The sequence below is a fragment of the Coccidioides immitis genome (assembly GCF_000149335.2).
Source record: "Coccidioides immitis RS genomic scaffold supercont3.5, whole genome shotgun sequence".
Lineage (NCBI taxonomy): Eukaryota > Fungi > Ascomycota > Eurotiomycetes > Onygenales > Onygenaceae > Coccidioides > Coccidioides immitis.
The window spans coordinates 2,150,283-2,175,502 of NW_004504307.1; the positions used below are offsets into that span (position 1 = coordinate 2,150,283).

Consider the following 25,220-nt stretch of genomic DNA (forward strand, 5'->3'; position numbering starts at 1 on the left):
GTCCATTTATAATTAAAACCGTCAACCCATTCACACATCCAAGTTCCCGAGGTGTGAGGTACCAAACCGAGCACCCGGTGAGGAGCGAAGAATTCCTAATATAAAGCATGGAAATGATTTTATATGGTAACCAAAAGATAGGTAACTATTCGTACAGGTATATCGAGGAAAAAAACTCGGTTACTGGCGTGGAAATCATTGAACATCAAAGTGCCACGCCGGGCAGATACTAAAAGAAAAGCCGCCGGCGTTTTCATTGTAGACTGTGCAGGTGAAAAAGGTAAAAGGTGGTCAAGGGACGACGGGTTACAAATGAGTCCTGTGGGCAGCAGGTATGGATTGGATGCTAACATAATGCACTGTATCCAGCTATGCATACGACTGTCGGTATGTCCTAAGGTTATGGATTCAGGGCAACTATCGGGGCACCTCGGTATCATCGCGGATATCAACGCTCGCGGTTTGGTTCTCGTCTTTATTGTTTCGAGCGAAACTCCCCCGATTGAGGATGGAACCTAGCCGATATCTATTACCCCTTATATTGTTAGGAAAGCCGCCGAATTCCCGATTCGCCATATTGTCTTGTGTTCGTGCATGTATTGACGACTTGGTGTGCCAGGGTGCCCTGCCGTGTGTCCTAGGTGGAGATGATATAGAGGCCTCTAATTTCGCAATTACCGCGCCTTGGAGGCTGACGACCCCCCGTAGTCTCCTTAGTTCTGTTTTGGTCGACTCGAACTCGTCTATTGGATCTTTGACTGTGGAGGTAGGACGAGAGGGACTATCGCCAAAGTTGGTTATTAACTTGTAATACTTCATATTGAAGCTCTCTTGAAGCCTCAGTCGTTGCTGCGTTAGATCATCCTCTGGAAGAAATTCCTCGACCACTCTTCGAATGCCCGGTTCAATTTTTCGTGCAAACTGAAAGTATCTTTCTCCTGGAGAGAGGTCGCCTACACTATCCACGGAATCGATGGCAGCATCTCGCCATTTCTGGACTGCCCACAATAACGCTGGCCTGGAATCTCGTGATGAGGTTGAGTGTTCCCATCTAACCCCAGAGGAGACTGCTGCATCGACAATTAGATCGGCGATCTGCTTCCTCCCACAGGTTTCGCATAGTATTATCATGTAGAGGATCAGCCGCTCAATTTCGTGCCTCGGATGATTCCTACTTGACAAAAGATAGAAGACAGCCCTCATCAAGACATGTCGACCCTTCGTCCAGTCGGCTCGAAGTGAATAATATCGAAGATAAGCTCCTAGAGTTGGGATCGTGTCACTAAAGCCCATCGCACGCAATACATCAAGCCATGCGTCGGCCTTGTGCGGTTGATCAAATTGAAGAGCGCATGCAATGAGGGAGTTGAGAACGAAGGGGCTAGGCGTCGAACTAGGAGGAATGGCTATTTCAACACCACCGATGTTGGTGGAATGCCAGCGCAAAGGCATATCGACGAACGGGTCAGGCCTCCGTAGTAAATCCAAAAAGTTTTCAAATCCAGATAAATCCCTGGCCTTGCTAAACCAACTGAGCGAAGAGACTATAACGGGAATCGTCAAGGGAAATGAATTTTTAAATAAGGAGTCCATCGCCATTTTCACCACGTCATTCATTCGGGCCCGGGCAAACTTGGAAATCAATGTCTCAACACCCCTCGGAGATAGAGGTTCCTCTGCGGCGATAAGTATCCGCGCAACTTCTGAAATAAGATGATCGACAGAAATACTCCCAGACTCGTAAAAATGAAAAAGACTCAGTAGTTTATATGACGCTGCGTTTCTCGTCTGAAGCAGACGTCCATGGTCGTCGAGATTGATATCGACGCAAACGTCGCCGTAATAAGCCTTTGAAGAAAATTTAATCTGCATAAGCCGCCTTTGTACTACTTCAAGTTTTTCAAGTAGTTCGTCTACGCTCAGATTGACCGGCTTGGGATTGTGGACACGAGTCTTGCTTTCGGTTCCATATGTATGCGCTATAGAAGGCCGCAATAATAATCTTATCCCAAGCATTCTCATAGCAAGTAGTCGTATAGCCCTCTTTCGCGTGGGTGTTATCTCTGGCGCTCCTTCGAAAGGTTCTTGTTCATCCTCATTTTCGGGAATTGTCTGGGAGGGAATTTCGGGAGCATCCTCATACAGTTCTTTAGTTGATTGCGAGGCCATACTCCGGTATCGTTCATACTCTGCCACGGGGCTTGCAGCCGTGCTATAGTGACGTCTCGCCGACCGGAAAGAACGCTGGAGTGGTCTCCATCTTCGTGCCAACGACTCCAATATACGATGCTCTTCCTCCTTCATTTCCCGGACTTCCGCTTTCACTGCTTCAATCTCCTTTTCCCGCTCAAGCCGTCGCTTCCCTTTAGACTTGGTATCCAGCATCACCGCAGTCACAAAAATGGTAGAGTAGAACATTGTAATGGAATTGCCGAGCAATAAACGTCTCCGGCTGGCCGCTGCGGCCGCCCTGTTTGATACCGCATTGGAACCAGTACTTAGACACGATATACAACGGCAAGTACAGGTCGGGGGGGCCGATCGGAACCAGAGGCTTTGCATGATCGAGCTAGGTTCTTGTCATTGCGGCCGGGTTGGCGGGCGTCAATTATCTTCCAATTCGTCTATACTCGGCACGATTCGATTTCGAAGTAACTCTGGGCGGCGACAATACTTGGGTAGCAGACACATTGATCGTAAACCGCAAGCCAGAAAGGGCTCGGACAGACGTCTCCATCACAACGACATTCTTTTTTTGCGTTGTCGTTGGGCAATCTCGGGAGGTGGGCTGCAGTGCTTACGTCAGCGTTTAGCTGCTTAACAAACGATGCAAACATTGCCCTGGCTCGCGCGTGCGGCAGCGAGAGACAAGAGGACAGGCTGTAACCCGGCGTTATGGCACGTTTCGATTTGCGCCCATGCAGCCGAAACGGCTAGATATCTAGATTCCTCGTTGTCGAAATGGCGGTCATACACAGCTTGTTGATAGCATTATTAGTGGCGATGCCACTAATATCTGCCCATATACCGGAGGTTCCCCCAGACGCGGACTGGGAGACAAGGCATATGATAGGTACGGAAGACAAATCATTATAACTAGTATCTTTCGCTTGCTGCATGGTCACCCCATTGGTCGCTATATTTCAGATTAGAGCTGACGACTGAACTCTTCACAGAGGAACATCATATTTCTGACTTCGATGCCGCCTCCTTCTTCCTTCTGCATGACTACGACAGCACTGGAACATGGACTCCCGAAGAAGTGCGAAAGACGTATGGTCTCGACGACGAATCTAATTCTAATTTAACCGAAGACCGAAAGAAACAAATCTTGACTGAGGTGTTTGCGATCTTTGATCCAAAAAGGACTGGCGTGATCACAAAGGAAGAGTGGCTGAGACTCTCCAAAGAGGGCAAGAAACTTCCCGACTTTGGCGTCGGCCCCGGACATCACGGAGATATGGAGTATGAATATGAGATTCACCACTTCGAGAAATACCACGGTGAAAATGCTAGGCCGGAGGATCTAACGCATCCGGAGGACATTGAGCATTTCCGCAGACATGACGAGGAGGAGCACGCCCAGAACAAACTCGACCAACTTCAGATGATGTCTATAGTGGAGGCAAACATCCCCGAGAAGTTTAAGAGGAGCACCTCTTAACACTGCATGCATACTCTTGGTTATGCCATGATCTTCCATATGTTATGTATTCTTTGCGAGGAGTATGGGTTTGATTTATTTGAAGAACCTTTATGAACGATTTGGCTACCTTCGGCGATAGACCGCGATTTGTGTTCATGTTAAGCATTGACCATGAGCGTTTCGAGCGAGTTTGTCCATCAAGGGTTTTGCATCCCAGAGATTCCCATAGTTACAACCTGCTATACACGAATATCAAATACACAGTGCATGACGCCTGGGGCGTATGTTTTCACCCTTTCCACGGCTCGACACTCTACAGCTGAATTCGAGCTCGATGATGGCCGGGTTTTTCTAGCTGATTGTAGAAGCGACTCAAACTCGTGAACAATATAGTCACTCTTTTCGTCGATATCGTCGACCGCAACATTCTCGTGAACATGAGCCCAACCTTGGTATTTATGGTCTAGTAATCCGACTGCTCCCTCCCAAGAATCCTGAGATGTAGGCAGTAGACCAAGATTCACATGGCGGATACTCTTCCAGGCCCCCTTTCTCTCCAGCCTCTCCTTCACCTGCGATAGAATGCGCGCAGCAAACCTATTATCACCATGGAATGCGACAACCCGGTCCTCGTCACTCAATCCCTCTATTAGCTCATCCAATCCCTCTACACTCCCGCTCGAGTCCACCCGTACACTCTTAATCTTCCAGCCATTCGCCTGAGCACCTCTTTTCAGTCCCTCAATCGACCAGCCATTCAGCTCCCACGCCCACACTCTTCCAACACCTCTTTTCAAGTAGGAAAACACGAAATACCCAATTCCGGCGTACATGTCGACCACCGCAATGTCTTTTAGTTTCTGGCCCAACTCAGCCTCCGTGAGGCCTTCAAACGTTGACGCGGCGCCGAGTATTCGCGCTTTCTCAATGATATTACCCCGACTAAACATCGAGAAGAGCGGCGCCCAAATCTGAATGATTCCAGAATTCTGCACCACCTGGACCCAGAATGCTGATTGCAAGTCCGAAGCACTGGGATTTTCCTCCTTTCCCGTATCTGAATCAGCTGGTAAATGTCCAAAGTCGCCATACAAGGGTGTAACACCCGTGGGACTCCTCATTCGATTTTCATCGCCAGAATCGCCCTTCCTAAGTGCAATTGGGGCGTTAATTGCAATATGAGTCACGCCCTGGGCAGAAAACGCCGCTGCAACGCAGGCATATAAAGTGTTCAGTTGGTCCTGCTTGAAGGAGGAGAGCAACCTCTTCCAATGAGGGTCGGAGTCGAAAGTATTTTGAGGGAGAAGGAGGAGAGGCGGGTATATTGTGTAGCGCTTAGGCAGAGAGGAAATTAGATTTGAAAATGGAATATTGGGCTCAATGAGAAATGACGAAGAGATGTGGGACGTTAAGAATTCTTCGATACCGCGCTGTAAAGGATTTGCCCGATTCCTTTGCTTGTGCCGTACTCGGGATGTGGAAAGACTTTCAGATGAAAACTTCTCCTTCGGATCATCTAAGCTTTGCGCCTGGTCTATATGGGAGGGTCGATTCATTGTAGGGACTGATAGATACAGCTCGGTTATTTATTTATTTAACGAAGCCATCAAAGATGATCACAGGGAGAGATGCAGGAAGTGGGCTAGGGATCTTTTCTGTGGAAAGTCAAATGCGGGCAAACTGGAAGTATACAATAATTTTCGAGAACACTTTACACAATACTCCGGCAACAAATATTAATATTTATTTTTGTTATTATCAGCTTTTGCCTATCAGGATATTTTAATGCTCTTTTCCAAGAGTGTACTCCGTATAGCACTCAGGATATACTTAACAGTGCGCACGCACACCTTTCAAACTTTCGTTCTTCATCTCTCATGCTGTAAGAACATCTATTATTTACTGCCTCTTTTTTGATAGACTCGGCAAAAACAGCCAAATTCCCAGGCACGCAACTAGAATTCCGAGTATGAACGGCTGTAAAATTTGTACACCTTTCTCCTGGGCGATGGCACCCACTGCGAAAGGGAATGCAGTGGATCCTGAGGCCCCGATAGCCGCTGCAAACCCGATAGCTGATACGTGAATGTGCTTCGGCAGCAACTTTGTCGCAGCAACAATGGCGATCGGGAATAGAGGTCCCAAAAAGAAGCCGACGAACGAGACCATCACCGCCGACACATAGAACTGAGGGACCAGCCAGAAGAGTAACTCGAGGACGATAGTGCACAAGAGATACACGATGACGGCATGTTTCTCAGACCTGAAGACTCGTGGAGTTACAAATCCTAGGATCACGCGTCCCACGGTAAGTCCAAGCCAAAATCCGGTTGCACTCATACCCGACGCGAAGGCACTTCCATGGCGGATGTTGATCATGAATGTGACGATCCAGCCTCCAAGGCCGACTTCCGCGCCCGCATAAATTGAGATGAAGATGCTGCAGACCCAGGTGACTCTGTTCTTGAGTGCTTCCGCAGTTCGACTACCACCGAAAATTCTGTTTAATATCACACTTAATTTCTTTGTCGATTCTGGTGCATGAGCAGTAATATCAAACTCCGGAATTGCTGCAGGAGGATTATCAGCACAATACTTTGTTGCAGTCGCTGTCCAGAATGTTGCCGTCATGAATACCAGCTCTAAAATCGCAGCACCAACGATCAGATAGTAAAATTGAAACCATTCCCAGTGCGCCTTTGTGATGAGACTGGTTGCAACAGTCGGTGATAGCGTAGCACCCAAACCATAGAATGCATGGAGAATGCCCAATAACTCATTTGCATTTGCCATTCCACCCACCCAGGCATTCCACGCGGCGTCTGCCAGGCCATTGCCAAACCCTGCCAGAATAAAAGCAATGACAAGCACTGGGAAGGGAGGGTGCACGCAGATAATGATATAGGCCGCCAGGTGTGCTCCAGGGCTCAACATGGCAACGCCTCTCTGACCAAGCTTCATGTGAATCATATTATTAATTGAAGCTGAAGTCACGTAGCCCACGATCGGCGATAGAAAGACAAGAGAAACCACTGTGTAGGAGACATTATAGTACGATTCAAGCTGCGCAACAGATTAGAAACGGTTCTCCCATGCCCATGACGGTAGTTGAAAGCAGCTCAACATACATATGGGATAATTGCCTAGAAGATATAGTCAACCGGGAGCTCATTCTTGGCAATGGATATTTGATAACCTACCCCATAAGCGGCATCATTGGCACCAAGAATGATAAAGCTATAATTACACGAGATAAAGCGCCATATATTCGTCTTGGGATGCTTCCAGGTAGGCTGGATGGTAGCAGCGGTGGGTGGAGCGGCCAGGTCCTCCACAGACAACGTAGGGTTGTCAGATGGAGCTTTGGGTTCGGACTCTATAGCGTTCACGTTTGGCATAGTCCCGGCTCGACTCGGGCCTTGGTGAATAGCCTGCAGCTCCATCGCTGTTGGCACCTTCAGCAAATCGAGAATGCAACACTTTTTGAGTTGGCGGAAAAAGACAAAACTTTTTGAGCAAACCAAAAAAGAAACAGCTAGAAGTCAGTCAGACGAAGGGGGCCCCCCATCTTATGAAGCAGATTTCCGTGTGGCCTTGCTGGAAAGTCGCATAAATGCAGGTTCTGCATAGTTCTTTAGCTCTGTTGATCAAACCCCATCTTTCTCGAGTTAAATTCCGAGTCGATGCCCACGCCGTTCCAGGCGGGATTTGGCTCGTGTGCTGAGAATGCAAAGCTCCGCTCGTCTCCCAGACTCATGCAAGATAAAACCTCATATGATCTCAGCCCTCCCCTAAGACCCGTTTGGACTGTATCCCTGTTTCTCAACGTATTATTGGGCTGAGTTTGGACCTTTCTCTGCTTCCGCTGGGATCCCGACGAAAATGACTCACAGGAAGCGGGAAGAATTGCCGGACGAAAACTTTTGATACGAAAATCTACGCAGATACCCTCACCAGTAATATATCTGGTATCTTGAATTGATGTATCCTAACTTCCCGCACATACATAATCAGTATGTATTCCACTCGGTGGACCAGCAAAATTCGAGCTGGACGAGATGAGAAATTGCTATTTAATAACCCATTGTGGAAATCATATCGGAAGGGGGGAAGAAAAAAAAGAAAAAGAAAAGTCGCTGCCAATGCACCACGAAACGCCCAATAATTCCGGAGCACAGAACCTAAGGTAAAGTAGACCAAAATGGCTAAAAAACAGAAAATTCCGACCTGGTATCGTAAGGAGGCATCTTAATAATCTAAATCTGTTGAGCCCATTCTATCACTGGAGTCAAGCACCCTAGTAAAAACGTCAGCATAAGCTCGGGGAGCATTTGCCAAGTACAAGTGAAGGAACGTACGAATATTGCTTCACCAACGTTCCCTCTCCTCCTTTTGAAAGATCAATATTAAAAACGTAAAAGTTACCCTCACTTGTCACCACCATCACTTGAGGCGTGTTGCTGCTCATCGCGACAACACTCCGTACAGGTCCAGAGCCACCATTGCCGCCATTCGACTTAGGTAATTTAATCCAGGCAAAATCGCGTTCTGGCTCCCACATTTCCGTTACTCCCTTGGGCAAATAGCCGCCAACGGTGGCCGCGAAGCTATTGCCAACATTTTGGGAGGTGCGTCGGATCATTCCCATGAATGTGCCGTTATGTTTTCGAGATGACATCTCGGAACTTGCGGACTCGACAGCAGACTCATCTCCGGAACCTCGACTGGATTCCAGTTTGCGACTTGGACTGCTGGTTTTCGACAACCCTTGTTGCTGTCCCAGTTTGAAAATATGAATGGTCTCCGTCGCTGATGACACGCACAGCAAGGTGGACGTTATGTTAAAGGACATACTATAGATTCGTGACGGCATTGACCCTCTTCTGAACTGGTACAATTTATGAGCAGCGGGAACCGAAAAGACGCGGATAATTGTTCCCTTGTCAGACGCAGTTGCCAAAAGAGTGCCTTCACTGTTCAATGCAAGAAATGATAAAGGTGACTTGTGTGCTTCTACCACATTGACCGCCTCGAGTTTATATGCATCGAATATCAGAACCTCTCCACTGGTTGGAGGGATATGGGTGTTTGAAGGGGGGCCATGGGAGGGAGGAGAGAAGCTTGGTGGAGGGGCCTTTTGAGGAAGTGGATAGGCGAGGTAGCAATTATCTGAGGATGGTGCAAGGGCGCAGATAGCTAGAAATTCGAAGGGATAGAATTAGCCCGGTTTTCCAACAGTAGTACCGTGTAGTAGCAACTCTACCATTTGGGTTCGGCGAGGTCTCAATGGTATAAACGAGTTTCATAGTCTGAATATCATAGATATATATCTGGTCTTCCAATACAATTACAAGACGTTTCCTGTTTAATCGGATGGCTAGAACAGTGGTCGGGAAGGTGAGCTCGCATATGACGGATTGTCGCTTGAGAGGAGCATAAAAGTTAGCAATCAGGACAAAGAAGCTTCCTACACTTGTAGTAAAAAGGTTCTGGATTGTTGGATGTGATACCTTAGTGTTCATGATCTGCAATCGTCGAGGTGAGAGGATAACCGCGACCAGAGACGTCGAAAAGAGCATCTCTAGGATAGCTATGTTCCCTTCCTTGGTCTCATAGCTTTTCCCGAACGGATCTGTGGTAAATATTCGGAATCCTTTTGAGGTACCTAAAACCGGTAAGCGTCAGCAGCGAGTGCGGGGGAATGCATGCTGTTCACGGGCAGGAATGTCTGCACACACCAACAGCCAGATAGCTGTAGTCCTGGTTGAAAGTCACAAAGTTCATCGACATGCTAGGCAAACAGGGTGCAATCGCGAAAGATATAGAAGGAAAGGGTTGTAAAAGAAGATATCCGTCCCGTAACAAGGTGGTGTGGGCAGAATCACGACGACAAGACTCCCAAGGCTCCTCCGCGCCGGATAACTCTCCACTTGAAAGGCTATAAGCCGTTCATCACGAATGCGCTTTTGACAGAGTTTGGTCGGGGCGGTTGAGGATACGGAGATGGAGAGAAAAACAAAGGAGCTTTCCGGGAAGCTGCACGATGAGATTCGCCCGTTGCCTGCAGCGAGGTCGTGAGGTTCAGATACTCTGGTAGGTCACCACCAAATCTGCGGGAAGTCAAATGACGCCAACGCCAACGCTCGGACCACATCTCGATGGCGTCACGTGGAGAGTTTGGCCAAGCGCCGCCGGCTTGGCGTGTTTGATAGCAGAGCCGATAACGAATTTTTAGAGGGGCATAGGACCTCAGTGCTGTATGGAAGAATGTAGCGCTCGCCAGGGAGGAACGGACATCCTGCTCTTGGGTTAAGATGCCTCGGTTACGATGCCCAGGTTCCGGGCAGCCAGATGCCAAAACAGACCTGGAGAAAGGCCTGGTCATGGGTGTGAGCTGTCCTCGAACCCCAGCTTTTACCGGAACACGTCTTTAAGTTTACTAAGCGGTCTACATTTAGACGAATGGAAGTAGTATTATTTCGAAACGGAGTGTGGAACAGCTATACTATCCCGAGCCGCATTTTATTCGGTACTTCGTGAAGAAGCGCCAGCGGCGGTCGCCATTGATCAATCGAGGGTACTGGCTGCGTATGTATGCCATTGAACATACGGTGAAAGTGTTTCTTGAACGACCTTCCGATCGACCAAAGGTCATTATAAATTTCGGCTGCGGATTGTAGGTGCACTTTGCATTTATAGGCTCAATTGGTCCTGCAAAGCTAACGGAGGCCCTGTTTCTACTCTAACTAGTGATCCATTGCCCTTTCAATTCCTCACCCATGATCCCGCACTATGCCAAAATGTCCGGTTTATCGATGTCGACTACCACAAGCTGATGGTCGAGAAACGAAACACGATACACAAAACCGCTGCACTTAGTAGCCTTATCCCAGATGCCGAGTATCCAGCTGAAGATGACGTCGTGCTCCTACGCAGCAGGCAGTACATCGGCATTGGTTGCGACCTGGTCGAGCTCTCAGAATTGGAAAAGTCGCTGAGGTCTGAACTCGGCTCTCCTAGTGATTTCTCTATACTTTGCACCGCTGAAGTGTCTCTGACTTACATGGATGTCAAATCTGCAGATGCCCTCCTTCAGTGGGCATCGACACTAAGCGATGGTACGAACAAGTGTGATCCCAGCGACCTCCTTACATATATACTGATGAATAGCAGACACGAATTTCTGTCTACTCGAGCAATATTTCCCCGATGGACCTGGGCACCCTTTCTCGCAGACGATGATGAATCATTTCCAGAAACTAAGAACTCCGCTGTACTCCATCCATGAGTATCCTTCGCTACGAAAACAAGAACAACGTTTTGTTGATGCCGGCTGGAAATACGCGAATGCAAAGAGCTTATGGGAGCTATGGAGCGATTCCCAATTCTTGAACGATCTACAGAGGGAATCTCTCGACAAATACGAAGCCTTTGACGAATGGGAAGAATTCGCCCTTTTCGCATCCCATTATTTCCTACTTCTGGCCTCGACAAAACGTTCGAAAACTAATGGTGATTCTGAAGAGCCCACAAGAGAAACTGATACTCATGTCGAACAATTAAGGCTGGTGCCGCAGTGTCCGCCCAGATTTAATGGTCAAAGGCGATTTGGGTCCATTGTTCCCATCAAGAAGCACATGGTTGGTTTGCACGGCGGATTGGGGCTCCAAACCCGCCTCTCATCAGCACAAGCTTACAGCGAATCTGAGGTAAACCACTCGATCCACGATATGCCCCCAACAAGTATCGGGGCGCGAATGTGTCATTCTACGACCGTTTTTGGCGAACAATGCCTCCTTACGGGTGGAAGAGCCTCGCCAACCATGCCATTAGGCGATTGCTGGCTAAAGTCAAATGGTAAATGGAACCAGGTTGATAGTCTTCCGATTCCGTGCTTCCGGCATTCTACAGTTGCTGTTGACCTAGGCCAAGGTAGCAAGCATGTTCTACTCTACGGAGGCAAGTCAGCAACTGGCGATACCTTGGGGCAATTTCTCTTGTGGTCTGAACAAAGCGGATGGAATGAGATAAACATTATTGGCCGAACCCCAAGAGCGCGATTTGGCGCCTCGCTTATCAGTATTGACAACCAAACAGGGATTATGTTCGGCGGGATGTCACAGGGGGGCGTAGTTCTGAATGATTTTTGGACCTGGCAGATATCTAGATCCGACGAGGGTGATATCTCCCTCACGTTGGAAGAATTGACAGAAAAACTTTCAACTAGAATGCCGTTGTTCAGGTGGTTGGGGAGATTCGGGTCAACGGCCAACCTGATGGGAAACAAAATTATCGTCAGCGGCGGAATAACTGTTGACGGCTCTGTTCCTCAAAAGTATGAGATCATACTTTTGGATATAAGCTCACTGCGGTCTTTTATGCAAGACCCGCTATCACATAGCGACAGCATTTTGGCCGCAGCAGGCATAGCAATCGATTCTGACGGCCCACGACCACTGCTTGTTGGTCATTCCTCGTTTCCTGTAGCAGAGCGCAAAGTTCTGATAGTCGGTGGCGGGGCAGTATGCTTCTCCTTCGGAACTTACTGGAATGGAGGAACATGGCTTCTGCAAGACGCAACACCGAATGCGGTTAATGAATGGCTTCCAGTTGAGCCATCCATCGATTCAGAGCAAAGTCCAGCACGAACAATAACAGCGACGCCACAGCCCGTTGTGACTAGTGCAGATTCACTTGTTACAGTCTCGCGGGTAAAGATAGCCAGTCCTCGAGATTTTCGAACGATTGTTGACAAGTCGAGGCCTGTGATCCTAGAAGGGCTCGATATCGGGCCATGCGTGGAGTCATGGACTAAGGAATATCTCAGAAACGCAGTTGGACATGACCGGAAGGTATGTTTGCTTTCGAAAGCCCATCTCGGGGAGAATCAGAAATTGAATCAAAACACCAACTCGTTTAGGTCGTTGTTCATGATTCGCGTTCGGAGCATATGGACTTTCAGACGAAAAACTTCACGTATGTGACAAAGGAATTTGGCACTTTCTTGAATGAAGTGCATGCGGGTTCTCGACAATACCTGCGAGCGATTTCAGCTCAGAAGCCTTCCGAAGAGCCTGCCAACCTTTCTACGGATTTTCCTGGCCTTAAGGACGACTTCAGACTGCCACCCGAGCTGTCATTGGTTTCGGAACAGGCTCATAGCTCTCCACTAAGGATATCGGGGCCAGTGATCTTATGGCTGCACTACGATGTGAGATTGTCTCCCCTTTCTCCCCCCTCCCCCTTCCCCCCAAAAACAACTCTCTTGTGTTTCTCGCCCCAGCAGCCAAGTTTCGTTTTGAGCTGACGACCGGGGCTATTGAAATATCCAGGTTCTTGCCAATGTTCTCTGCCAAGTGCGAGGCGAGAAGAAGCTGATCTTGTATCCCCCATGGGACGTTTCGAAACTAGGATTCGCCCCCGGCGCGTCAAGCTCCTCGATCAACGTCTTCCAGAACACTTCAGATAGCCAGCCCACATCCCCGTACGGCACGACTCCGCACGAGGCAGTCATGAAACCTGGAGACATCCTCTTCCTCCCGCCACTCTGGCTCCACACAGCCTGCCCCACGGCCAGGGTCAGTGTGGCAGTCAACGTGTTTTTCCGCAGCCTCGTGCAGGGCTACGCACCCGGGCGGGATGTGTACGGCAACCGCGATCTACACGCCTACGAGAAAGGGCGCAAGGATGTGGAGAAGATTGCTCGTTCATTTGATCGGCTGCCCAGCGATGTTGCCCGGTTCTATCTTGATCGGCTAGCCGACGAGCTCAGGCAGAAGGCGACCACGTGACCGTATCCTACATGCGGGATGAATAAACAAGCGGGTGGCTAGAGGGGGATTGTGGGCAAAAAAAGAAAAAGGCAGGATGACATCCATGTCAGACACGCAGGCCCTGGATCCGAAACGGCTGATACATACCTGCTACATGTGTCTATTCGCTTCTTGTATATCGTGTCGAATGAGACGGGGGAGTTACTAAACCATCGCCTCTTCGAGGCCCCTTGAGCTAACGTAGTCTGGTCTTCTTCCTCAAGGACATTTCTTGCGTTTTTCCTGTAGGCACAGAAGCAGCCAGCAGGGTTCCAAGGGGAGGGGGAAAAAGAGAGAGAGAGAGTGTGTGTGTGTCAAACCACCTTCAAGAATGATCCCCCTTCACTTTTTGACGCAGAAGGTCTGGACTCTCTCTCCCGTCCCAACGCCAAACAACCACCCGACATCCCTCATAGGTCACCTGCAAGAGCATCCCGCAAACAAAGAATGTGCCAGCCTAGATTCTGATCTCATCCTGATCAAGCACATACACAAACATGTGTACATATGTACATACATATACTAGTCAGTCACATCAGCGAATAAAAAGCATCTTTTTCCCCCTAAAAAAAGTAGGCCAGATTCTTGATCACGCAAGCCTCAATTGACTACCATCATCATGCCCTCCATCCATCCAAAAGCAGTGAACAAAAATTCCAGGTTTTTTCTTTTCCTCTCCCCCGACTGCCTTCCTGCCTACTTACCTATTCTTTCCTACTCCTGAGCTGTTTTTCCCACATGACACGGAGCCAAGTCCGGGGTCAACACAAAAAAAAAAGAAAAAACACGTCCCACTGTCCGGCCTTGGGGATGTCCTACCCCACCACAGCAAAAGCCCAATCGGCCCACCCTCCCTGTTCCGCGGCCTGCGATTGGCCGGGCCGGGCTGGGTTTTGGTTGGTGGAGTCGCCACCCCCCACAGGGTTGTTTTCTGCCTCTTCCTGGGCGGGCGCCATGCACGCAGACAAGGACTGGGCCCAGTCACCGGCGGGCTGCGAGAGTCGGAGACTTAGAGAGAGAGGCGCGCGAGAGAGACAGAGAGAGAGAGAGAGAGAGAGAGAGAGAGAGAGAGAGAGAGAGAGAGAGAGAGAGAAGAGCAGAGCGGGCTAGAAGTTCAGCCAGTGACTTGAAAGGGAGAGAAACGTGTCTAGATGGCGAACCCAAAAAGAAGAGGTACCTGAGAGGTACATATGTCCATACATGCCTGCTCCGTGCTTATATGCCCTGCCTTCCAAGCACGCACACCCTGCAAGGTTGATGTGTTGGCCGTCACTCGCGTCCTGCATGCTGTGATGAACTGTTGGCTGGAGGACGGTTCGTCCTTTTGACCCAACCTGATTGATTCCTCACAGCCGCGGTTGGATTGTGTGCGACTCGCATCGTCTCACACTCTAACAGGAAGAAGAAACAGAAACAGCATGTCCAGTTTCAACGCCTAGCTTAAAAAAAAAACATATCATCAAACATCTTCTTGAATCCCCGCTGAAACGAGGTTTTGATTAAAAAAAAAGGAAAAAACAATAAAATAAAATAAAGAACAAGAGGGAGATCCCCTGCTCTGCCCTACCAAAACCCGGTGGTCTCCCCACCGTACCAAGTTCCACATCCCGATGTAGCCATCATGCCACTCTGCCCCCCTCCCCCCCCCCCCCCCCAAACTATGTATGGATGTGTGGATGAAAGTATGGACGTACGGAGTACATACGGGACGGAAAACACCACCGTTTAGTTTGCTCCGTCCGCGGGCCTAAATCCTAACTCACTGGGTAACAAACTCCGTAAGCTACTTTTGGTCGCCCAGCAAATCACCTGCATGGATGCGCTCTCTCTTCCCCCCTCCCCGCCATCCCATCCATTCTCCCTTTTTTCAAACCCATGGATATCGGCCGTATTATTGTTCATCGCCGTCTGTCCGGCACTCTCCACTTCGTTTTCCTTTTGCTTCGACTGTTGCCCTCTGTTGCTATTTAGTATTGATCATATTCTTTGCCGGATGCGTTGGCGTCGTCTACGTAATTGAACTTCGATTTGCTCTTGGCGTGCCTTATCCGTTGCTCCCCTGCCAGAAAGTGAGGAAGAGAATCGATCGGTTCTACTCGCATCAGAGCGTGAGTTGCTGCTTTTGTTGATTTGTTCCATGCGGTTGCTGTAAAAGCACCAGGACCTCAACGATCTTCTTAATTGACCCGCTTTCGCGGCCCTCAGATGTGCAGATACTGACGATGGCCGAGTGCTGATGCTCTCGCTCGTCTCTCGTCGACCCGGTGGGCTGATCTTCCCGTTTGGCAAATACTTGCTGTTCTCCCTGTTAACGCTGTGTCACCAGTTCATCCTCCCGTTCAACTTGTCGCTCGCTTGTCTTCCCACACCCTATATATCTCCAGCGCTGCTGCTTTTTCATCCAACAACCTCCGCCAGCTATATACGTTTCCTACTTGCCCCTCACATGTGACCGTGATTCGTCCGAACCAAGCTACGTGACGTCCACCAAAACAGCTTCGGGGTCAGCTTTTTTTCGAGTGTTCTAAGCTCCCAGACAGCGTAATATGGCGATGATTGTGGTCCAGCAACATCCAGTTCAACACTCTTCGACTCCCCCTCCCCTTCCCTCCGCCCTCAGCCTCAGTGGTTCCGCACCGAGAGCCCAAACGCCGATACCAAATAAGCACCTCCCAGTTTGCCCCACAGGTCCACCTCCTGCAAGCTCCAAGGTCCCAGCTCCATCCATATCGACAACAAAGCCTGTGAAGACATTTCTCTATCCTCCCACCAAGTTCCCAAAGGTCTATGATAATCCTCCGGTCTACACCATCGACGCAGACCAATTGGCTGCGGCGCTCGACGAGGCGTCCACGCGAGCCCTACCGGAACCCAACAAAGTTTTTCCATGGCTGCACGGTTTACATCCAGACAACCAGATCCAATTGGCGTTCTTCGTCCCAAGGCGGAGGACCCTGCGACGTATACCGAAATGTTTGAGGAGTATAGTCATTGTCAAGGTGGGCGGAGAACTGGCCAGTTCAAGGGTCAAAGGGGCAGTGGCACCCGGTGAGATCATCAATGGCTCTACATTCCCCGACCCGGACCCGCCGGTCGGATTCTCGGTGCGAAATTTCCAAATTCAGACCGCCAAACTCGCTCCCATTTCGGACATTATCCTCTACGGAGAAGATGGTGTCAGGCCCGCCCAGGTGCTATCTTTGGCTAAAGAGATCTCGTCAGCTCAGGAAGCATGGAGGCACAGGTTCGACCCTGGAGAGGAGCTCCGCCTCGTGAACACCTTTGTTCTATCAAGTAGGTGTCGCCTTGCTTTTTCATAGTCACTCACTGGAACATGAACTGACTATCCCAGCGCCCTTCCACCACCTTGAACAGCAACATCCTGAATTGGTGGCCGTTCGCTCCGATGGGCAGGTCAACGATGGGCTGATGGATTTCTGTAAGTCCTTCATATAGTCCGTCGGCTGGATGGCAATTTTACTGAGCAACCTAGTCCGCTGGGAGAGAATAGAGATGTGTAACATGTCTCACCCATCAGAAATATCGGAAAACGTTTACCTTGGCTTCACGCCGGAGCTCTCCTCAAATAACGGGCTGGAGGCAGGTTTTGACCTCATGATCGAGGCCCACGATGTTGCCAATATACCGGACCCACGATATCTAACCAAAGTCACGGCTCTCCTTGAATCTGGGCCCCAGAGCATAGAATTTCCCTCATCTGGAAGTCTCATAGCATCGGAACTGAGCCAGGTTGAAGTGTTTGACATCATTGACACCTGCAGATGGATCTACCATATCACACACTCACAGGGATCGGAGCAAATGCAAGACCAAGCAAGAGTCGAATCTGACGGAGATATTCAGATGATCACTCTGGGTCCTCGCCCTAAGAAAGTTTTGATCCATTGTGCTGATGGGTACACTGAGAGTTCCCTTCTAGCTATAGCATATTTCATGTTTGCCGAGGGTGTGCCGGCTCACGAAGCATGGCTAAGGCTACATTGTGAGAAGAAGAGGAACTTTTTCGCGTATCCTTCGGATGTCACATTTTTGACAACTATACAGCACCAGTTATTGCGCGAAAGCCCTGCTGCGAAAGCGGCGAGGCTTATCAATCAGCCTGACCCTGGCTGGATGGCGCGGCTGGATGGCTCCCTTCCCAGTCGGATATTGCCGTATATGTATCTGGGTAACTTGACACATGCGAACAATCCTGAGTTGTTGAAAGCCTTGGGGATTGGACGTATACTGAGCATCGGAGAGCCGGTATCCTGGCCGGAAACGGAGCTTATGAGTTGGGGTTCAGAGAACCTAATGATGATAGACGACGTTCAAGACAACGGTATAGATCCTTTGACAAAGGAGTTTGATCGATGTTTGCAATTTATCGGTAGGTCCTCGATATTTGTACTGCTTGGATCGCAACTTGGGGAATGGTCAGAGGGACTAACAGCTTCATCCAGAGAAAGGAAAATTGGACGGCACTGCTGCCTTGGTCCATTGTCGTGTTGGCGTTTCGAGGTCGGCGACTATCTGCATTGCAGAGGTGATGGCGTCACTGGGGTTGTCCTTTCCCCGAGCATAGTACGTTCTCTCTCCATGTGTTTTGAGGCAATTACATGCTGACGGGACCGCAGCTGCTACGTTCGTGCTAGAAGATTAAACGTCATTATCCAACCACATCTGCGATTTGTGTGAGTGTTTAGCTCTGTATACCCTTACTTAGCTTATGTACCCATGAATGCCTGGTCAAACCCACCGCAATTAGGCCAGGACAAGTTATCGCTCCTTGAGCCGATGCTGATGAGCCATTAGCTACGAACTTCTTAAATGGGACGAGCATCTCCAGCTAAAACGTAACCAGCCCATCCGACGTGAGCTAGAATGGACGACGATTGCGCGTGAGATAGCTCTCATGAATAAGCCGTACTCGAGACAATAGAAGGCGTCCGAGCGTAATATTTGTCATTTTTAATTGCTTTAACGACTATCGCGGACGCACTATGATGAGGAATATGATCTTTCTCCCCCCTTTTTTGTTTTCATGATGGCTGACTTCGGTATTTTATATATTTATATGGCGGGAATGTATGGGTCTTCTACCTCTTTTTCCTTTTTTACCCCTTTTTCTGATCTGCCAGACTTTCTTCTATCTTCTCCTCTTCTTTCTTCTCTTGTTATTTTCTACGAGGTCGGAGATCTATGATTTTTTAGCTGGACTGGACTGGACTGGACAGGCACTTGTTTGGAGTCGAGGGATCGTATCGATTAAATCAAACACAGACACACGAACTAACTACAGAGGAAATGGGAGAATACATTACACGGAAATATATGCTGGTACCAATGAGAGAGACACTGAGAAATATGAACCTTTCCATTTTTTTGGTTATCTTCCCTTTTCCTTTTCCCCTGTTTTGCTTTTTCTTTTTTTTTCCCCTCGCGTTTCTCTCTCAATTTGGACGTGTTGTCTAAAATTAGCAGGCTCAAGAATCAAATCTCTTTTTTCATCATCTCTCTCGTGTCTCATCCTGCTGGCGCTATAAAACATATTGTAGGGTGTGTTTTACAAGAATCAACTAATAAACTACCCTTTTGTTGTTTGCTGAGCTTTCATAGTAATTTTTGGGGGGAATGTGGTTCCGGAAATTGATATTGGGGGGTATATACGTATGCCGAAGAGAAAATGAAGTAGCTAATATCATAGTAGAGCGCTTCACGTTAAAAAAAAGAAAAAGAAAAGAAAAGAAAAGATAAATGAAAGAGGACCTTTTCAAACCAACAAGACAGAAATCAACCGAAGAAGAGCCCCGGGTGGGTGGGAAATGAGCAAACCATCATTAAATTTTACGGCCAAGATTATCTCTTTCTTTTTCCTTTTTTTTTTTTTTTTTTTTTTTTTTTTTTTTAAAGAGTAGTCAGTTTCATTATTTCCAACTTTTCAGCAAGTATGCTCTCTTGCGCTTCAGCATCTTTCGAAAACTCTGTATAAGCCCTTGAGATCAGCAACCTCCACAACCCCTCTTACCAGATCATCTGTCGCCACTAGCCGAGATCTGATCGCCGGAAAGAGGATATGCTCCAGCATCCATGCCAACTGGGTTCGTCGGCGGGTGATAGACGGGTCCTCTTTTTGCGGTGGTGTAGAACTAGGTTGAGTTTCCGACTGGTGCTGGGCGTTCAAGCTTTCCTGTGTTGGCCGCTCTCCCTGCGTGTTAGAACCGTCGGCGCCGAGGCTGGCGATGGCGGGTGTGGGGGTGGCTGGGATGGTGGGTAATTGTTCTGGAGTATAGAATGCGGCCAGCTCTCTTAGAAATGTCCGGAAACAGGCCTCTTCGTTTGTCCAATCAACGTATGGTCCGAGACGGAGAAGGAATCGTGGAAGCTTTGCTAGGGAAGGCATATAATTCTTTAGCAGTAAGGGAATGGATAGCAGGCTACCATCTTCCGAAATGGAGAGGGAGAAATACTCGTTGAGCATTTCTCTCTTCTCAATGAGATGGGCAGCGATTATCTCTGGAACTCGACTGAAGTCAATATTGCTAGGGTCCCCATTGTTCACAGCGTTGGATGGATTGGACTCTCCTCCCTCGCCTGCTTTGATGCGGCGGTGGTGCTCATCACGTTCGACGGCGGCAGCAAGCGAGAGCAGGTCTACTAAACGTGGCGATGATTCGAGATTGATCACCCCAAAATTCCCGAAATCAGTTAATCCAATCTGATAGAAGAATTCATTGCAGACCATTCCATAGTCTACAAGATAGAGCTTGACCCCAGACTGGATCGCTGCGATCCGGCGTCGTTCATCCACCAACCCCACATAAGTCAGCGAAGAGAAGATGTCTGTCAAACTATTATGCATCGTCGATCGTACCGCAGCCCGCAGGTTCTTTACCGACGTGAGGCGAATGTTAACCGATTCACGGCCGCTGGCTTCGTAACTATGGGTATGTTGTGACTGGGAACCCCCTTCTTGGTTTGCACCTTGTTCCGGGGTTCCGACTGGGAACATGGACGTAATCTTTCTCATCTTTACGTCTGTTCTGACTAGATTGTTCTCGTAGGGCCTTTTAGACCCAGCTACTGTTCGGAGTGGTACCTTCCCCTCTATCGTAGCTCTCGGTGAAGAGGTATCGGCGGGTGGAGTGCCCGACGGATGTATGCCGGGAAGTAATGTTTGAGTCATGAAAGTGCGACTGGAGTCGACATTCGCCAATTTCGTCCTGACCGCATTGCAGATCAGCTCAATTATTTCGTCTTCGTTTAGGAAGTTAACTTCTCGCTTTGTGGGGTGAACGTTGACGTCCACTCTGTGCGGCTCGATTTCGATGTTTAGGTACGCAAAGGGGTGCCCGCCTTTCGGCAGGAAAGCGGAATACGTTTGCTCCACGGCTTTCCGTATTCCAGATGATTCCACGGACCGATGATTGATAAACAACAAAATAACCGTGCGTTTAGCATGGTAATTTGCATTGCTTGCGAAGCCTGACGCACGGAAGCCCAGTGCCGAGTCCTCTACATCAAAAGGAATAAGCTCGTTGGCCACGGCACTTCCATGAATTTGCCTTATGCGGTCAATCGTGCTTGAGTTCACTGGAGTTGATACGCTAACCCCTGAGTCTCCATGTTTTTTGCAGGAAAATGAAACTCCATTGCAGTGGACAGCGTAGCGTCCAACGATGTCAAGGATTTTCGCATATTCTTCACTTGCGGACCTGAAAGCACGGCGTCGGGTTGGAACATTGTAGAACAGGTCCTCGACCTAAAGATCAGTAAGAAAAAGGTTTTAACAACATAACATGCGGTTCTCCGTACCGTTATCTGGGTGCCGCCGCGCCCGGCTGTGGGTTTAGGCTCTGCACTTTGCCCGGGTTTCGCAGGCACAAGTTTACCGTCTCGATAATGTGCTCTCCATGCGCAGCTAGAGCCAGCTGTCTTGGTGGTCACGGTGAGATGGGCTATATGGCTGATACTTGCCAAGGCCTCACCCCGAAAACCGTAAGTGGCTATGCTGGACAAGTCCTCAAAGGCCTTGAGCTTGGACGTAGTAAATCTTTCGCACAGTATCGGTAGATCCTCACTCTGCGCAAGACGTTAGCCAAGACTTTCACAACACCGTTAAGCAATGGAGGCCTGACTAACATCGATTCCGTGGCCATTATCGGTGATTTGAAGGAGCTTAAGACCCCCATCCTTGACCAGGATTTCCACTGCTGTAGCACCAGCATCCACAGAATTCTCGATCAACTCTTTCAATGCATGCATGGGAGCAACGATGATCTCTCCCGCAGCAATTTTGTTAACAACATCCGGGTCCAAAGCCTGTTGGGCCGTCAATCAATAGCGCACGATAACTTTGGGGACATTTCATACCTGGATCTTTCTCGGGCCTGGACCTGGGAATCCAGCGTCAGCGGCGGTGCGCTTGACTCCTCTATGGTCCTGGATGCCATCAATTTCCATCGTGTCTTGATCCATTGGGGACGGGGGTTGATCGCAGTATATGGGTTAGCCACGGGCTACAGACTAGTTCATCAGACGTAGTTATGATGTTTAGCTACAGGGTATGGTTGTTTTGGGAGTGTGCGGCAAGAGGGTGTCGATTGTTGTTGAAATGAACCGCCGGATGCGGCATGGGTTGTTTATTCTTTCTGACATAGGGGTGCAGATTCAAGAGAGCATATCCGCATCATCAGGCGAAATGGTTTTGTGTTGTTTATCGTGCGGCCGTCCGGGACAGACGATGGTGGTTCGCGTTGGCCTTCGAAATCCGCCGCAAAACGCCAAGACGGGGTGGGACGGGGCAGTAGGAGTTGGCAGCGGTCTAGAAGTGGACTGCCGGGACAAATAAATCCGCCATGTTACTCCGATTTTCTTGCACAGAGGAACACTCGGCGCAGATCATAAATCTGCATGCGGGCAATGGTTTCGTCGACAAGCCACATATGATCAGCAATTCACGAGTTGGTTATGTAACCAGCAATTTCCCGGCTGGCCCCTTTCCACTCCACTGCTCCGCATACGTTTTCGATGATAAAGTCGCGTGGAAGAGCTCCCGAGGAGCGCAGCGCTAACGGCAGCGGCCATGCATCTCTCAAGGAGAATATTCCTTGCAGATGAAGAGCTCGGGAAGAAGGATGATGACCACTTTCGCAAACCTGCACAGCTCCGAAGGCCGTCTCTCGCATCATGCCGGCTTCCGCGCCGCCGACGATTCTTCGTGATCATCGGCATCATTCTTTGTTGCCTCCTCCTCAGCCATTCACTTTTTCGAAGTCTTTCGGGCGAGAATGATGATTCTACTGGAGACACTGTTGATAATGGGTTCTATCCGACTCGCAATGGAATAATGCGTCCAAATGGCCCTCCAAACGCCTCGAATGGTAAACAGAGCAGTCACTATTTCAATGGCCCGATACGATTTTATTCGCTAGCTAGGTCGCTATACTCCGTCCATGGATTTATGAGATATCGTCGCCAGAATAAACTCGTCCTCTTCGCCGCTGCAAATCTGAAGTGTATCTCGGACCTTCTGCCGCTTGCTTGTGAAATGTCCGGACATGAGCTGAATCAGGTACATATCGCACTGATGGGTCGGGATGAGCTGTCAATTGAAGGAATTCAAGAAGTAAATGGCTATAATGAGTCAGAATGCCCATTGATTTGGCATGGTATGCAAGATTGCACCTGATGTTTGCGTGTTGTCTACATGCATATTGACTCCGTCTAGATGCTCGTCCCGATTACGGCCCTTGGTCCACGGATGCGAGAATGGAAGCAAGTGTCAAATCCGGACTTGTTCATATGCTGAAAATCCTTCATCCCCGTGCCATAATCACGCATGAAAGTCGAGACGAACCTTTTCTTGTGAGGGGAGTGAAAACGCGGGCATCGCAAACAGGTATAGCACATATAGGCCTTAAAGGCCGTGCCTCGAGCTTCAAATGGATTACAAAGCTGGATTCACGGGCTCTGGCAGGTATGGTGAACAAAATATTTTCAGACTGTCGGATCCCGCTCTCTTCAAATCAATTCTAACCGCCTCACAGCTTGGAATAGAGCCCAGATTGAGATCCTCGTTCATGCTCCACCCGCTTCGTCTGGATCTCTCTTACGACTCCTCAAATCCCTCCAAAAGGCGGATTACTTTGGCCCGGCACCTGGATTGACTATTGAATTACCTTTTGACGTTGATCCCGCATTGACAGACTTCCTTGGCAGGTTTACCTGGCCGCCACATACGGAAGGCCGCCAATTTACCCTTCGCCGTCGCATTACGAGAAATACAGCTGCTGAAGAGGCGGCTATAAGAAGCATCGATGCATTTTACCCACGAAAACCTTGGTATTCTCACGTTTTGGTACTTTCCCCGCACGCAGAGCTAGCGCCATCATTTTACCATTTTCTCAAATATTCGATTTTAAAATACAAATATTCAATCATGGAAGCACGGGCTGCCTATCAGTTGTTAGGGATTTCGCTGGAGCTCCCTTCGTTTAAACCGACTGATGGGACCGAGTTTTCACCCCCATATATGGAGACAGTGTCACTTGCGGAACACAGCCATACTTTGCCTGTTTTCCTTTGGCAGGCCCCCAATAGCAATGCTGCGCTCTACTTTGGGGACAAATGGATTGAGTTCCATTCTTTCCTTTCGAATCGATTTGCTCCGTCATTGAAAACAAAACAAACGACCCGCCCTAAGTCTGTTTTAAACAGATACCCCTCTTGGATGGAGTATATGCTGGAATTTATTCGAGCACGTGGCTATTATCTTCTCTACCCGGCATTTGCCGCGGAAGATGGTTTCTCTCTGGCTACTGTCCATAACGAGCTGTTCCAGATTCCGGAAGAGCACGCATCGACGGAAGAAGCAGAACCCCCTGAACTTAGCCAGAATGAAATCCACGACCCGCAAGCAACATTAATTGACGACTCAAGCTATGATCCTCGATTTGAGTCAGCTGAGAAGGCCGTGTCAGAATCTTTGTCTATGTCTAATTTACTTAGTGCATTTCCAGGGCACCTGCCACGTCTCTCATCCCTAAGTATCCTGTCGCCGTCTGGGGCCAAGAACGGACCCGACGACCTCATTAACTCCACTGAATCATATCTCAAAAGCTTCAGATTGGAGGTTGGAGGCTGCGATTCTGAGCATGACCCTCCTGATTTGGTTCCTCTGAGCACGAACGATCTGTTTTGCTTGGAAGACGACGAAAAATGACTGTGGCATTATGTACTAATGGATGGCTACTCACGCGGGGGCCTCTGATAACAATTCTTCTACTGCATGATTTATGGCGCCTTTTTTTTTTTTTTTTTTTTTTTTTTTTTCTCTTTCCGCGACATTTTTGGGGTCCATATGGATTGGAATGGCGAAGATGGATTTCCTTTTGCATTTTCCTTGGTTTTCAAACTGGGCCGTTTGTTCAGGTCATGGCTACACATATGTGGATATATATTTCGCGGCAAGAGCCAGCCTTAGTTTTCCGTAGGATGCTCCATCTTGGAGCCATTTTCGGTGGAAGTAAGGAGAAGGCCAACTGCATACAAAGCATTATATTTCGGAGTCACCCAAGAAGTTAACGACAACTCGCTCGAATGCGTGCGTAGGCCTAGTTTTGCTGAGTTGTGAGCCAGGAGAATGGCATGGACAAAAGCAATTCGACCTCAAACAACCCCATACGTTGAGTGAGGCTTGAGAAAGGATTTCGAAGTTGGCGGACTGCGCATTTTTCAGGCTTCGATTCTGACTAAGCAGC

General features: G+C 48.9%; 9 protein-coding genes across 9 annotated transcripts; 4 read left to right on the forward strand and 5 right to left on the reverse strand.

The window, feature by feature from the left end:
• Positions 1 to 7: 7 nt before the first annotated feature.
• CIMG_09166 (uncharacterized protein) lies at positions 8 to 2,458 on the reverse strand. The gene has a single exon (XM_001239544.2). It carries the CDS (start codon positions 2,416 to 2,418, stop codon positions 418 to 420), a length of 2,001 nt encoding a protein of 666 aa, XP_001239545.1. The 5' UTR covers positions 2,419 to 2,458; the 3' UTR covers positions 8 to 417.
• A 445-nt stretch (positions 2,459 to 2,903) lies between these two features.
• On the forward strand, positions 2,904 to 3,921 carry CIMG_09167 (secretory pathway protein). Its single transcript, XM_001239545.2, has 2 exons — positions 2,904 to 3,073; positions 3,177 to 3,921. Exons 1-2 carry the CDS (start codon positions 2,962 to 2,964, stop codon positions 3,662 to 3,664), a joined length of 600 nt encoding a protein of 199 aa, XP_001239546.1. The 5' UTR covers positions 2,904 to 2,961; the 3' UTR covers positions 3,665 to 3,921.
• CIMG_09168 (tRNA wybutosine-synthesizing protein 2) lies at positions 3,840 to 5,215 on the reverse strand. The gene has a single exon (XM_001239546.2). It carries the CDS (start codon positions 5,200 to 5,202, stop codon positions 3,886 to 3,888), a length of 1,317 nt encoding a protein of 438 aa, XP_001239547.1. The 5' UTR covers positions 5,203 to 5,215; the 3' UTR covers positions 3,840 to 3,885.
• Positions 5,216 to 5,374: 159 nt separating this feature from the next.
• Positions 5,375 to 7,352, reverse strand: CIMG_09169 (MFS transporter). The gene is made up of 4 exons (XM_001239547.2): positions 7,245 to 7,352; positions 6,847 to 7,181; positions 6,775 to 6,789; positions 5,375 to 6,709 (listed from the first exon to the last, which is right to left on the reverse strand). The coding sequence occupies exons 1-4, from the start codon at positions 7,255 to 7,257 to the stop codon at positions 5,546 to 5,548; spliced, it is 1,527 nt and encodes a 508-aa protein (XP_001239548.2). The 5' UTR covers positions 7,258 to 7,352; the 3' UTR covers positions 5,375 to 5,545.
• Positions 7,353 to 7,625: 273 nt separating this feature from the next.
• Positions 7,626 to 9,700, reverse strand: CIMG_09170 (protein-vacuolar targeting protein Atg18). The gene is made up of 5 exons (XM_001239548.2): positions 9,385 to 9,700; positions 9,157 to 9,311; positions 8,910 to 9,069; positions 8,005 to 8,842; positions 7,626 to 7,943 (listed from the first exon to the last, which is right to left on the reverse strand). Exons 1-5 carry the CDS (start codon positions 9,434 to 9,436, stop codon positions 7,895 to 7,897), a joined length of 1,254 nt encoding a protein of 417 aa, XP_001239549.1. The 5' UTR covers positions 9,437 to 9,700; the 3' UTR covers positions 7,626 to 7,894.
• A 208-nt stretch (positions 9,701 to 9,908) lies between these two features.
• CIMG_09171 (leucine carboxyl methyltransferase) lies at positions 9,909 to 14,221 on the forward strand. The gene is made up of 6 exons (XM_001239549.2): positions 9,909 to 10,035; positions 10,105 to 10,322; positions 10,397 to 10,764; positions 10,820 to 12,498; positions 12,567 to 12,857; positions 12,979 to 14,221. Exons 1-6 carry the CDS (start codon positions 9,961 to 9,963, stop codon positions 13,435 to 13,437), a joined length of 3,090 nt encoding a protein of 1,029 aa, XP_001239550.2. The 5' UTR covers positions 9,909 to 9,960; the 3' UTR covers positions 13,438 to 14,221.
• Positions 14,222 to 15,329: 1,108 nt separating this feature from the next.
• CIMG_09172 (pps1 dual specificty phosphatase) lies at positions 15,330 to 18,975 on the forward strand. The gene is made up of 6 exons (XM_001239550.2): positions 15,330 to 16,752; positions 16,811 to 16,897; positions 16,952 to 17,848; positions 17,922 to 18,042; positions 18,096 to 18,152; positions 18,274 to 18,975. Exons 1-6 carry the CDS (start codon positions 16,005 to 16,007, stop codon positions 18,398 to 18,400), a joined length of 2,037 nt encoding a protein of 678 aa, XP_001239551.1. The 5' UTR covers positions 15,330 to 16,004; the 3' UTR covers positions 18,401 to 18,975.
• A 358-nt stretch (positions 18,976 to 19,333) lies between these two features.
• On the reverse strand, positions 19,334 to 21,936 carry CIMG_09173 (DNA mismatch repair protein MutL; the record flags this gene model as incomplete). Its single annotated transcript, XM_001239551.2, has 4 exons — positions 19,334 to 21,220; positions 21,274 to 21,540; positions 21,601 to 21,780; positions 21,832 to 21,936. 4 exons carry the CDS (start codon positions 21,934 to 21,936, stop codon positions 19,424 to 19,426), a joined length of 2,349 nt encoding a protein of 782 aa, XP_001239552.2. The 3' UTR covers positions 19,334 to 19,423.
• A 453-nt stretch (positions 21,937 to 22,389) lies between these two features.
• On the forward strand, positions 22,390 to 24,682 carry CIMG_09174 (uncharacterized protein; the record flags this gene model as incomplete). Its single annotated transcript, XM_001239552.2, has 3 exons — positions 22,390 to 23,129; positions 23,189 to 23,437; positions 23,508 to 24,682. Exons 1-3 carry the CDS (start codon positions 22,544 to 22,546, stop codon positions 24,680 to 24,682), a joined length of 2,010 nt encoding a protein of 669 aa, XP_001239553.2. The 5' UTR covers positions 22,390 to 22,543.
• Positions 24,683 to 25,220: the final 538 nt, after the last annotated feature.